The 14,187-nt window shown below is 45.9% G+C and overlaps 2 protein-coding genes across 5 annotated transcripts in view; one reads left to right on the forward strand and one right to left on the reverse strand.

Annotated features, from left to right (window-relative positions):
• Positions 1–14,187, forward strand: part of SHMT1 (serine hydroxymethyltransferase 1) — a 343,621-nt gene that overhangs the window by 276,926 nt on the left and 52,508 nt on the right. The window lies entirely within an intron of this gene.
• The window catches only part of PRPSAP2 (phosphoribosyl pyrophosphate synthetase associated protein 2), a 33,405-nt gene that overhangs the window by 1,690 nt on the left and 17,528 nt on the right, over positions 1–14,187 (reverse strand). For all 4 annotated transcript variants that reach the window (XM_083711742.1, XM_083711743.1, XM_083711741.1 and 1 more), the window contains exons 8-11: positions 13,871–13,926; positions 10,224–10,372; positions 8,198–8,268; positions 2,577–2,723 (exon numbers count right to left, since the gene is read on the reverse strand). In XM_083711742.1, coding sequence (XP_083567868.1) covers positions 2,577–2,723; positions 8,198–8,268; positions 10,224–10,372; positions 13,871–13,926 — 423 coding nt within the window. The remainder of the gene's footprint in view (positions 1–2,576; positions 2,724–8,197; positions 8,269–10,223; positions 10,373–13,870; positions 13,927–14,187) is intronic.

A 14,187-nucleotide genomic window follows, 5' to 3' on the forward strand; every position in this document is an offset into this window, starting at 1 on the left:
CCGGCTGTGAGTGTGAAGGCCGCTCCCTGCAAGGCCCTTTCCGCCTGGCCTAGGAGGCAAGGCCCACACTCACCAGCCCTACTGAAGAGGCTCCTCGTGAGGAACATCGCCCAGCTAATGTTTTATGGATTTATTGATTTAATATGCTGTAAACCGCTTTGAGATTTTTATTAAACATATAAAGCAGTATAGAAATTTTATATATATATAATCTGCAGGACATTTTGGAAAGCTAAAAATTATTAAAACAGGAGGTATATATAAAAGACTATAAGAATAGTGTTGGGAGTAAGGAAGGAAGAGGAGGGGCCAGAGAGACCATGTGAGATGCTGAATAGACTTGGACCAGGGTGACCTGTGTTCAAATCCCCTTCTCAGTCACTGTGACCTCACAGCAGCCACACTCAGCCAGACCTATGTCTTGGGGCTCTTGTAGGACTTAATGGCTTCCTTCTGGCTCCATCTGATCTGAGCAGCCTGCTAGGATCAGACTCCCTGGCCCATCTAGTCCAGCACCCTGTTCTCAGAGTTGCCAACTAGATGCCCGTGGAAAACCCACAAGTAGGATCCAAGCGCAAGAACATCTCTTCCTCCTTCGGCTTGCAGCAGCTGGTATTCAGAAGCATTGCTACCTCTTGGCTGTGGAGGGAAAGCACAGCAATCCTGGCTACAAGCCACAATACCCCTTATCCTCCAGGAATTTGTCCGAATGCCTTTTTTTAAAAAAAAATAAAATAAATATTGGAATTTTATTTACAACATAACATAACCGCCCCCCCAATACAGAAACCCACTCTCATTAAGCGTGAACATAACATACATTGAGCATAACACACAACAATACAAACAACCAAATAAAAGACTTCCTTTAACCTGTAGCTGGCCTCCTTATTAACTTCTTATAAGTTGTTTCCTTTATGAATAATTCTTAAGATTTTTCTAATTATAGGTTAAATATCCACAAAGTCTCCTGCAGACATTAATCGAAACAAGCCCCAGGTATGTATTTTAGGGCAGTTTTGTGAAGTATTCTCTGCATTTCCCCCATGCTTTTTGAAACTCTCGTCTAGTGTGATCTCTAATTGCCACTGTTAATCTACCCAGTTCAATATACTGTAACAGTTTGTCTTGCCATTCCTTTTTTGTTGGCACAGGTGGTTTTTTCCCCAGTTTTTAGCAATTAATGCTCTTAATGCTCTTTTGAAGCCATCCAAGATGGTAGCCGCCACTTATAGAATCATAGAATCCTAGAGTTGGAAGAGACCACAAGGGCCATCGAGTCCAACCCCCTGCCAAGCAGGAAACACCATCAGAGCACTCCTGACATATGGTTTGTCAAGCCTCTGCTTAAAGACCTCCAAAGAAGGAGACTCCACCACACTCCTTGGCAGCAAATTCCACTGTCGAACAGCTCTTACTGTCAGGAAGTTCTTCCTAATGTTTAGGTGGAATCTTCTTTCTTGTAGTTTTTTCTTCTTCTACCTGTGGCAGCACGTTCCAAAGGTTAACTAGGCGCTGACCTTTAAGGGCAGGGTGCAAGTATCAGAAGTCTGAACAGGGGAGCAGCTGCTGAATCTGCAGCCAGGGCCTAGGCACACACACCTCCAGGCAGGTCTGTGAAGCCACAGATTGTGCTTGCTGCAGAACACCTGAAGGCCCAGCAAGGAACAGCATCATGGCTGGAGGCAGGTGAGGAAATGCTTATTTAGACTGTTTCAAAAAACTGGGTTTTTTTCAGGTCTCTGGAAAAAAGACTGGTGGCTTTGCTAGACCCCGATGGCGTTTATTTCCAGTAGGTTCCCCAACATTCCCATTGTTCTTGTCATTACAGTGGTACCTTGGGTTACATACGCTTCAGGTTACAAACTCCACTTACCCAGAAATAGAGCTTCAGGTTAAGAACTTTCCTTCAGGATGAGAACAGAAATCGGGCTTTGGCAGCGCAGCAGCAGCAGGAGGCCCCATTAGCTAAAGTGGTGCTTCAGGTTAAGTACAGTTTCAGGTTAAGTACGGACCTCCAGAACGAATTCAGTACTTAACCCGAGGTACCACTGTACTTATTATACAGCCCTTCATCCGTAGACCTCAGGGCGGCTCACAATAATCTGTAGATCTCGGCTGGTTCTATCAGTATGCTTTTATTGGTGGTTTTTAAGTTGCCTTGGTGCTCCTTTTTTGCTCTGTGTGTGTGTAAATTGGCTTTAAAATGCTATATTCTGCCATTTTCAGAGGGGCACAAAAATGCCCTTCCCCCCCTCCAAATCACCACCTCACTTGCGCAAGGCAAATGTCAGCAGTTTTTTCTAAGGCCCCCAGCTTTGGAAGCTCCCTGCAAGATCCCATCACACTGTCATTTTGAGCCAAGAGCTGTTGTCTCAAGTGCCTCATCCCACACTAAACGCGAAAGTCCTACACACACTGTTCCCAGGATAAAAAATACGGGTAGTTTTAGGAGCTTTGTGGCTACAGAATCTAAGTCAGACCCTCTCGATCTACGGCTCATCCAGTTTGCAAAATTAGCATCCGTAGACACACGCTGCCATTTTGGGAAAAACGAGCCCATTCTGCTTGCTTACCTCGTCGATTGCAGACTCCTCTATCAACCGGGGGGCATCCGAGGAAAGGAGGCCGTGGGTGGCCATGACAAAAATCTTGTAGGCGCCTCTCTCTTTGAGCGTCTCAGCAGCAGCCAGGAAGCTGTCTACGTCGTCTATTATGTCGTCCTGGCCAAGAGGACATGAGAAGAGGATTATCAGTGTTGCCGCCAGAGGGAAGTGGAAGGCCTCTAGAGCCACTTCCAGGCCACTACTGATTGCCCCCCTCTTTGCTGAAGAGAGGAGGGAGGAACCATTTTTTAAGGGCCAGATTTCCTTCTGGGCAATATTCTGGGGGCCACATGCCACTGGTGGGTGGGGCCAGAAGGAAGGGGGTGGGGCATTAAATGCAAACTTTTTTCTGTCCCCTACCCCAGTGGCTAAGCTGCATGCTCCAGCACCAGGGGCGGAGAGCAGGCGGGGGTGTCGTTATCGTGCACCCCGTGGGGTGTGGCGCGCGTCCTGGGGGCGTGGTATGCTGCCCCATGGGGTGTGCCGCATGTCCTGGGGGCATGGCGCCCACGGGGGCGTGTCGCGTGTCGGAGGGGCAGCCACAAAGGTACCCCCCTCGCTGATGGTGCCAGGGGCGATGCGCTGCCCCCATACCTCCGCCAGTACCCTACCCTGATGCCCTAAGGGTGAAGCAGGGAGAGAGGGAACACATCACTGATTTATCAGACATCGCTCGGTTGCAACAAAAAACAACAACCCTTAAAATGTTTTATGAAAAGACAAAACAATAAGAGTTTACAGCCATGCTTTGAAACATTCAAAAGTTACAGTACAAAAACAGATTAAAATTACTCCAGCTTTCTAAACGTTTGGCCAGGGTCGTCTAAACAAGAAAGATTTTAGCAGGCGCCAACAAAGAGTGCAGAGAAGCTGCCTGCTTGATCTCAATAGGCAGGAAGTTCCCAAGTGTAGGTACTGCCACACAAAATGATTTGATTTCTTACCAATGTGGAACAGGTATTATGTGGCACCTACAGCAGTGCCAATTCCGCAGAATGAAGCAGTGGAGTGGCTACATGTAGGTTAAGGCGATCTAATAGGTAAATTGGTCCCAAGTTGTTAAGGGCTAGATGTACTAATAGCAACACCACGAGCTTTTCTTCCATTCTAAAGCATGATTTTTGTGCTGATCGCACTTCTGTCCGCCCGTCCGAATGTGCCTCTTAGCATTCCAAACTGCCCATTCAGACTCCTCACCCGTACTAACTAGCATCACAAATGGAAAACAGCCTTTACAGCTCTGTGGCTCCAGTCTATGCCCCCTGCCATTGCTGCAGGTTGCTCCTGTTGGATCCCTTATGAATAGAAAGCTTGCCCATGTAGAATATTTACCCTGCTACTCACCGGTTTTGCCCAATCCACAAGGACTTAAGAGCAGCCTTGTTCAAAGATTTGAATCTCCCAATAGGGAGATCAATTGGATATTTAACTTTCAGTTTGGGGACAGGTCCACCTACACCTCTGAAAAGTGGCCTGTTTTGTCTTGAGCGACAATTTTAAAGAGAAAGTTTGTAGGGATGGAAAGTTTAAATTCTTCAGGGAAGCAAACCCTTATCTGACAAAACACTTGGTTTTAATAATTATTTTAACTGTGGAATGTATTTTATTCTGTTTGAGGTATTTTATCTTTTGCAATGGCTTCGGCTAAACAAAGAAAGAATATATTTTTATATTGCAAAGCATTTCCAGCGATAACAGCCGCCGGGTCCCAAATGACAAACCACTGTAGACAATTTCTCTAACCAAGCAGGTCACAGCGAGACACAGCGTGGATATATGCATTCCCACAGGCCCGAAGTGTTTTGATTTTGTGAAGCTTAATGAGGTACATAATGGATTTGCTTTTCACACTTGCAAACGTGATAATGGAAACAGACAGAGCACTCAGCCTTCCCCAATCTGGCAAACTCAATGTATTTTTTGGACTACAACTCCCATCAGCCCCAGCTATCAAGGCCAATGGTCAGGGATGATGAGAAGCGTGGTCCAAAACATCTGGAAGAACCAGGCCTTCAACTGCACAGGTTATTTATTCCTTTCACCAGATATACTCTAATCTCTCCCTACCAGCATCTTAAAAGTCCACCCTTCCTAGGAAAACTAAATCCTCCAGCCAGCGCACAAATCTTTCAACAGCTGTTTTGCTGGATTATTCTGCAGCCTCTCCATTCCCATGCGGCAAGGGATATGAAGGTTGCCTCTGTCAGTAAAAGCAGCCAATCACTGGAGTTTGTTATCTGATGCAAGAACTGGATGAACAGCTCGGCTAATAACCACAGGGGTGGAGAATAATCATTAGCCACTTTAATGTTGTTGAAAACATGTTAACTTTAAACAAACCGGAAGACTGGACAGGAGTAGAAAGATTAAGTTAAAAGAAGAAGAAAAAGAAGAGCTCGCTTGCTTGTTAAAAGCAAAAACTAGTCTCCTCCCACTACTGGAAACCTTTTGATCTGAATCAGGAACGCCGATGCAATGGGAATCAATGGCTGGAATTTCAGCTTCCCATTAAAAGCCGGGGAAGCGCTCCCTTTAATTCAGAGCAGTCTGGTGTGCTCACGAGGAGCAGTCAAACCTGATAAATGTGACCCAGATTTACTCAACAGCACCTTGAACCCAATTACCTCAAAGCAGGTGACACAGTAAAGCAAGATGCCATTTAAAAACTCCAGCGCAATAGCAGCACAGTATTAGCATAGGCTACGAGCCATGAAGCTGAGTGGCACGTTCAGCTTCAGATTGCTGGATTTCCTTGCGAAATGCAGATGCCACAAATTAATAATAATAAATTTATAATAATTTTTTTTTATATCCCGCCCTCCCCAGCCGAAGCCGGGCTCAGGGCGGCTAGCAACACTAAAACAGTGCAACATTATAAAAATTAATTAAAATCAAAATTGATGGCAACCATAAACTAAAGTTTTGTAAAGATTGCCAAAGGAGGGAGTCAGGCTGCGCCCTGGCCAAAGGCCTGGTGGAACAGCTCTGTCTTGCAGGCCCTGCGGAAAGATGTCAAGTCCTGCAGGGCCCTAGTCTCTTGTGACAGAGCGTTCCACTAGGTTGGAGCCGCAGCCGAAAAAGCCTTGGCTCTAGTTGAGGCCAGCCTAACCTCTCTGTGGCCTGGGACCTTTAAGATGTTTTTATTTGAAGACTGCAAGTTCCTCTGTGGGGCATACCAGGATTACAGTCATCATGTATTATTATAGAAAGCCCTTAACAAGCTGGGACCACTTTACTTTTGAGCTCACCTTTCCCTCCCCCCATGTGCACACTCAACTGCTTCGATCAGCGGAATTGGCACAACTACAGGTGCCAAAACGTATAATAATAATTATTATTATTATTATTTAATAATAATGCCAGTCAGGACCTCACCCTCCTTAAATTTCTCCCAAAGGGAAGAAGTACACACTGAAAACCTCCATGGGTGGGAGTTTGGGCCACGGACAGAAGCAATAATTACCGATTTGGCTCCCAATTCCCCCTTGAAGAATATATAAGGCCCTTTAGGACAGTGGTGGCCAAACTTGGTCCTCCAGCTGTTTTGGGACTACAACGCCCATCATCCTTGACCACTGGTCCTGTAAGCTAGGGATGATGGGAGTTGTAGTCCCAAAACAGCTGGAGGGCCAAGTTTGGCCATGCCTGCCTTAGGATCTTTCTCCATCTGAGTGACCCTGACTGGCAAGGAGGCTTCAAAAACCACAGCCACACCACGTGAATGACACATCCCAGCAGCTGAGAAATGCTCCCCAAAGTATCCGTGAGCCAGCAAGGACAACTGACTAGAACTGCATTCCCCACTCCTGGTTTAAGAGAATAGAATAGTACAGAAGCTGGGGTTCTTGGGAAGATCTAGGGCAGCCTGGGAATTCAGCGTCTCATGTAATCACTATCAGCTGCTTGATGAGTTACAGCCCTTATCTTGAGGCTGGCATTAGAGTTCCCAAGAACACCCGCCCATTCTTAATTGGCAATATTCTGCGGCTGGGCCCGTCCCAGGCTTTCATCTACAGATTAGTTCTAGGGAGTCTGGTTTGTCTGCCCATGCATTCGGTTGTGGAATAACATGTGGGCTGTCTCCATGCAAAAGGGTCTGAAACATTTTTTACTTCCTTGTTCGTTGCCCTCGCCTTCCTCTCCTGCTAACTGCGGCTGCCTGATTTTCAAACCGTGTTGTGTCAGGGAGGGGAGTTAAGGTTGGTAGGAAAGGGCTATTGTAACTTTAGCTAGCCAAGCCTTTCTTATTTCCAGTGCGTGCTGGTTCTGTAATTCAAACGTTTTTGAACTTTTACAATCTGTCTTACTTCTTGGATTTTTTTTTTTTTTGCACTGTGTTCCAGTATCTCCTCTGCTGTCTCTTATTAGTTGAAATAAATCTTGCTTTTATAAGGGCCAGTGTGGCATAGTGGTTAGAGTGCTGGACTAGAACCTGGGAGACCAGAGTTCGAATCACCACTCAGCTGTGAAAGCTCACTGGGTGACCTTGGGCCATAGCTGTCAACTTTTCCCTTTTCTTGCGAGGAATCCTATTCAGAATAAGGGAATTTCCCTTAAAAAAAGGGAAATGTTGACTGCCATGCCTTGGGGCCAGTCACTCACTTTCAGGCCTAATGAGTGAGGGTTGCTATAAGGATAAAATGGGGGGGGGATGTTTATGCCACCTTGAGCTCCTTGGTAGAAAAGTGGGGTGTAGAGGCAAATAATAATAATAATAATAATAATAATAATAATAGGTGTGAGTTATCGGATTCAAATCACAAGAAAGGAGATTCCAACCAAACATCAGGAAGAACTTTCTGACAGTAAGAGCTGTTCGACAGTGGAATGGACTCCTTTGGAAGGTACAGTGGTGCCCCGCAAGACGAACGCCTCGCAAGATGGAAAACCTGCTAGACAAAAGGGTTTTCCGTTTTGGAGGCGCTTCACAAAACGAATTTCCCTATGGGCTTGCTTCGCAAGATGAAAATGTCTTGCGAGTTTCTGCGGGGTTTTTTTCCTTCCCCCCTTTTTCTAAGCCGCTAAGCCACTTATCAGCTGATCCGCTAAGCCGCTAAAAGCCGCTAATAGCGCTAAGCCGTCAATGGGCTTGCTTCGAAAGACGAAAAAACCGCTAGACGAAGAGACTCGCGGAACGGATTAATTTTGTCTTGCGAGGCACCACTGTACTGGGCTCTCCTCCCTTGGAGGTTTTTAAGCAGAGGTTGGATAGCAATCTGTTGTGGTTGCTTTCTGTAGGGGGTTGTTCTAGATGACCCTCAAGGTCCCTTCAACCTCTACAATCCTGATTCTAAGTCATCTTGGGTCACTAAGGCTACAAACACCGAGTTCCCCTCCCCTCCTGCTTTTCTACCGGGGGACTGCAGGTGTTGCAGAAATCCCTGCAAGGCAGGTTCCTGAACGTGGACCCCTGCTGCCTCGTAAGTCAGTAGATGGTGGCAGTATACCGTGGACCAGGCTTTAATTTTTTTAATTGATTTGGGGAACACACAAACACCCGCGCATCTTGACAGCATCTTTCCACATGACGTTCTCAGGCACTAAAAGGCAATTCAGAATCTACAAGTTGCTGCAGTAAGGCAGCTACATACCACGATGATGGCTATCCTTCCGCCCACATCTCCGACAACAGTGATGGGAGGTTTCTCTTTTGGAATCAACACTGGTTAAAAAGGGGAGAAAGAAAGGAGTCTTATAATGTTGCAGTAGACCTCCCGCCTTTTAGAATTTACAGGGAGTTATCTTGGTAGGTGATTTCCCCACTCATCGTGACTCCAGCAAACCAGGCCAGGTTCCACTTCCTACTGACAGCAACGACCCCTGCTGGTCACGCCAAAAGCTGTCCTTGCTGACATCAACAACCCCTACAGCAAAACCATTAGGGGAGAGAGGGAAAGGGGGAGAGAGAGAGAGAGAGAGAGAGAGAGAGAGAGAGAGAGAGAGAGAGAGCACTGCACAAAAGGCTTTATGGAATCACAAGTTCCATAAAGCAAGTGCCACCCATGATTGTGTTTAGCAGGGGTGGGGGTCCTGTGGTCCTCCGCCTATTGGCGGACTCCCAGCACGCAGGGCCTGAAGGCTCAGGGATGAGAGGAGCTGGGAATCCGGCAGGATCTGCAAGGCCAGGAGCTCCCTATACATCAGGGGTCAGCAAACTTTTTCAGCAGGGGGCCAGTCCACTGTCCCTCAGACCTTGGGGGGCTGGACTATATTGGGGGGGGTGAACAAATTCCTATGCCCCACAAATAACCCAGAGATGCATTTTAAATAAAAGGACGCGTTCTACTCATGTAAAAATTTATTGATTCCCAGACCGTCACTGAAACAGGCAGGGTATCTAAGGAGGCAGGAAGGGCACTCCGGTAAGACCTGTCCAGTCTGAATGGAGACACGTGGCTTCCCCGTTGCAGGAATCCCCACCATAGGAAGCCAAGCCATCCACTGTCAAAGACAGAGGGCTGATTTCACCACCAACAGCAACACCAAAATGCAACACAACCAATTTTCTCCATAGGAATGAATGACAGGCTTTCATTAGCACAGGAGAAGGTCACAAGAGATGCTGAGGGGCACAGTGTGGATGGGCTACAGCAGGTAAAAGGTAAAGGACCCTTGGACAGTTAAGTCCAGTTAAAGGCGACTATGGGGTTGCGGCGCTCATCTCGCTTTCAGGCCGAGGGAGCTGGCGTTTGTCTGCAGACAGCTTTCCAGGTCATGGGGTCAGCAGGATTAAGCCGTTTCTGGTGCAACGGAACACCATGATGAGTGCCAGAATGCATGGAAACACCATTTACCTTCCCACCACAGTGGTACCTATTTATCTACTTGCACTGGCGTGCTTTCAAACTGCTAGGTTGGCAGGAGCTGACCCCGTCACAGGGATTCGAACCGCCGACCTTCTGATCAGCAAGCCCAAGAGGCTCAGACCACAGCACCACCTGCGTCCCTCCTTGCTAGTCTAGTGGCACTTGGGAGCCTTGCTTGCTTGTATCTGCTTGCCCTCTAGTCATGCAAGAGGGGGCACTGAGTTTTACTCATATGTTCATTGCAGTTTTTTCAGAGTTTTGAGCAAGAGGATGGGAGGGGCGAGAATCAAAAGCACATTTCAAATGTACCCTGTTTTGTGGCACACCACACTAAGAGACACAAGAGGGCTTGGCATGGGACAAGGATGATGCCAAACGCTGCAAATCATGGTACCATCCAACAACAACAACAGGGGGCAGGAAACAGGCCCAAGTTTTCCATAACCAGAAAGAGAAAGACTTTAAATGCAAAGTCTCAAGCATAACAGGGAAGGGGCAAGGGATTTTCCACCAGAACGTGCAGCAAACACATGTCCGAACCCTGTAACTCAGGCTACATCCACAGCATTTAAAGCACGTGGCTTCCCCCAAGGAATCCTGGGAACTGTAGCTTACAACTCCCAGCACCCTTGATGATCTACAGTGCCCAAGATTCTTTATTTTGCATGGGAGGGGGCGAGTGATGTGCTTAAATTGTATTGTGTGGATATGACTTTACAAGAGAGGGAGATGCCCACTGTGAATGCACGTCTCCTTTTAAGGACACCCACCCCAACCAGCAGGGGCCCTCCTCTCACGCGAGTTTACTTACTGGGTATCTCTAAACTAGGGTGAATGGCAGCTGCACTTTTAGCCGTCGGGGGCGAATGGCGGCCGTCCACCAGGTCGGACTCTGCATCTTGAGCCTCCCCGTGTATCACCGCGATCCCCAGTCTCAAGCGCTCTGCAAACGACTGAGCCCTGCGGACAAGGGGCAAGGACGTTAGAAAACACGTCCGTCCCCAACGCAAAGGACGGCAGAGAAACAGCCATACAAGCACAGGAGGGAAGGCGGGCAGCCCTCTCCCAAGAGTGTTAAGCTGACAGGTGATCAGGGCAAGTTGGTGCCAAATTGATCTAGTTCAGCATTTCCTAACCTGGTGTTGGACTACAACTCCCATCATCCCTAGCTAGCAGGACCAGTGGTCAGGGATGGTGGGAGTTGTAGGCCAACAACAGCTCGGGGACCCAAGTTTGAGAAACCACTGGTCTAGTTCCTAAGGTGCAAGTTATACAGGTGAAACTCGGAAAATTAGAATATCGTGGAAAAGTTCATTTATTTCAGTAATTCAACTGAAAAGATGAAACTAATATATGAGATAGACTCATGACATGCAAAGTTAGATATGCCAAGCCTTTATTTGTTATAATTGTGATGATTATTGCATACATCTGATGAAAACCCCAAATTAACAATCTCAGAAAATTAGAATATTAAATGAAATCAGCAAAACAAGGATTGCAAATAGAGAAATATTGGACGTCTGAGAAGTAGAAGCATGCATATGTACTCAGTACTTGGTTTGTGCTCCTTTTGCATCAATTACTGCCTCAATGCAGCGTGGCATGGATGCTATCAGCATGTGGCACTGCTGAGATGTTATGAAACACCAGAATGCTTCAATAGCAGCCTTCAGCAATTCTGCATTACTCGGTCTCATGTCTCTCATCTTTCTCTTGGCAATGCCCCATAGATTCTCTATGGAGTTTAGGTCAGGTGAGTTTGCTGGCCAATCAAGCACAGTAATCCCATGGGCACTGAACCAGGTTTTAGTACTTTTGGCAGTGTGGGCAGGTGACAAAGTCGTGCTGGAAAATGAAGTCAGCATCCCCATAAAGCTCGTCTGCGGAAGGAAGCGTGAAGTGCTCCAAAATCTCCTGGTAGACGGCTGCATTGACCCTGGACTTAATGAAGCACAGTGGACCAATACCAGCTGATGACATGGCTCCCCAAATCTCTTTTCTGATGAGAGCAGCTTTTGCATCTCATTTGGAAACTAAGGACCCAGATAAATAAATAAATGCCAACAGGGTTCATGGAATCATTGATCCCCACTACTACCCTTTGCATCCAACGAAGCTGAATGTTGGAAGATTCAGGGCGGATGAAAGAAAGACCTTCTTCACGCAGCACATAATTAACTGTGGCACTTGCTCCCACAGGGGGCTGTGATGGCCACCGACCCAGATGCCTTTAAAAGAGAACTGGGCAAATTCATGGAGAGATCTCTCAGTGGCTACGAGCCATAACTGCCAAGCTCTGCCTCCACTGTTGGAGGTACTACGCCTGGGAATACCAGCTGCTGGGAATCACAAGTGGGGAGAGCACTGGTGCCCTCAGGTCTTGCTTGTGGGAATGGTGGATTTGATTTAAATCAAATCAATTTAAATCACGATTTAAATCACTAGTCAGTAAGACTTGATTTAAATAATCCCCCCCCCCCGCCCCAGAAAGACTCATTCTTGCTGGTATAATCTGAATATTTACAACCAGAGGAAGGTTTCATTTTGGAATAATATATTTTCAGTGTAGATTTTACAGTTACGTCAAAAATTAATGATTTGGTTATACTACTAGAAATACATGTTGTTGTTGTTGTTGTTGTTGTTTAGTCGTTTCCGACTCTTCGTGACCCCATGGACCAGAGCACGCCAGGCACTTCTGTCTTCCACTGCCTCCTGCAGTTTGGTCAGACTCATGTTTGTAGCATAGATTATGTAATTATTGCAAGGTTTAGTAAGTTAACTGTTTCTATTTGCATAACTTTTCTCCTGTATTTTATTAGGAGAAAAACAATCATTTCCTTAACAACAATTTAAAAAATTTATTTGACTAAAACAATATTATAGTATATGTATCTATGTTTGTTAACTGATGTGGTTAAACATATTTTTTATTAAAAAAAACTTAGACTGAGTTTTAGCACACTGGAAAAAACTTAAAACAAATCCTTATTTGCTGATGAATAGCCTTTGGACTATAATGTAACTATAATAGAAAATCTTTAGGAATATTTTTCCTCCAAAAGCATTTTATTTTAAAAATATGATTTAAATTTTAAAAATTGTTTTTTTAAAAAAACAAAAAAACATTGATTTTTATCCACCCTGCTTGTGGGCTTCCCACACCGGCAGCTTTGGCCTCTGTGAGAAGAGGATGCTAGATGGGCCATTGGCTTGACAAAGCTGGCTCTTATTATGGTTGTTTGTTGTAAATAAAGGTCACAAGTCACCTCATGTATCTAGTCCAGAATCCCCATTCCACGCAGTGGCCAACTCGGCGCCTCTGGGAAGATCACAAATGAGAACCTGAGGACAACAGCTCACTCCTGGTGCCAATTCTCCAACAACTGGTAACTTAAGAGGCATGGTGCCTGGAACCTGGAGGCGTCATCCAACCACTCTGACTAGTAGCTGTGGACAACCTCACCCTCCATGAATTTATCCCATCCCCTCTCAAAGACACCTAAGCCGGTGGGAGTCAGCACACCTTGCAGCGAGCTCCATTGGTTTAAGGATGTGCTCTGTGGAATGCTTCCTGAGCAAACCGTTTCGTATGACTGGCTTTTCGGGCTGATGAAGCGTGTAGCGAAACCTGTAATATATCCGGAGAACAGGTCTCCTTTTGCCCACTTGCGTTATTCTCACCACCCTGGTGGCTTTGATGTGCCTTCCCGTGATTGATCCATGCATACGGCTTTGTTTCCAACTCAAGACCCATTGAAGAACATCTCACCCAGTTCAATCTTTGAAAAACAGCTTTGAAGAACTTTTTCATTTTCTCCAGTGTGCTACCCTGGCCGTTCTGTGCTTGGACTTACGTTACTTGTTGAACGGTTCATTTATCCAGTCCGTATAACGTTTACCGCACATGTAACTTGTTAAGATGGAGTTGTATAATTATCCACTCCATGTTTATACAGTATCTCTAGGCTTTGTTTTGCACATGGCACCTTAGTATGTTTGTTGTTTGAATGGTTAACAGTCTATCTCTATTCTAGCTATTATTCTAGTAAATTTGGTTTTATACTTATAAGCCAGTTTGTGGTGTTGTTGTTTTGTTGTATTATTATTACTGTCACCACATTTGATACTTTGTGTATATACTTTGCAGTCCTGATAATCGCCCACCGTTCAGTTTCACTAAAGGACTCCCCACCCCCAGACCCAGCAAATATGGCAGCTATTTTGTGACTGACACTCTCTCAAAATTGGAAAAGTGCCCACTGGTCCAGAACAGCTGCTGGCTCCGGCATTAGTTTAATAAGCAGAAATGCACACAACTCGGTTCGCAGCCAAGACCCGCTACCCACCCTTGCAAATTATTATGATATCGACCCCTATCTAGAGTCAAACTTCAGGTGTTAAAAGAAGATAGTTGGTGCTACACAGTAACATGGTTTTGGAGTACCCACCCACCTCTTTGCAGATGCCGGAGATTTGGCCACGATCACAGCATTTCTGTAGTCTGGAATCTGAAAAACCAAACAAACACAAACACATGAAATGGGCTGTGTGTGCCTTTGGTCTGATCTGATTCTTGTGATGTTGTTCATTTTTTAAAATTCCCAATACAGAAGCAAAAACACTGCTTCCCACTTTCCCCCAAGAAACTTTTCCCCTTTTATGAGTTTGCCCTGCCCAGAGAGGACAGGGCTTAGGAACATTTCTGTAAGAGTCAGCAGCAAGATATTACAAGTCCTAAGTGGTATAATGACAATGACAATGGACTGTTA

This window comes from Podarcis gaigeae, assembly GCF_964106915.1.
Source record: "Podarcis gaigeae genome assembly, chromosome: 14".
NCBI lineage: Eukaryota > Metazoa > Chordata > Lepidosauria > Squamata > Lacertidae > Podarcis > Podarcis gaigeae.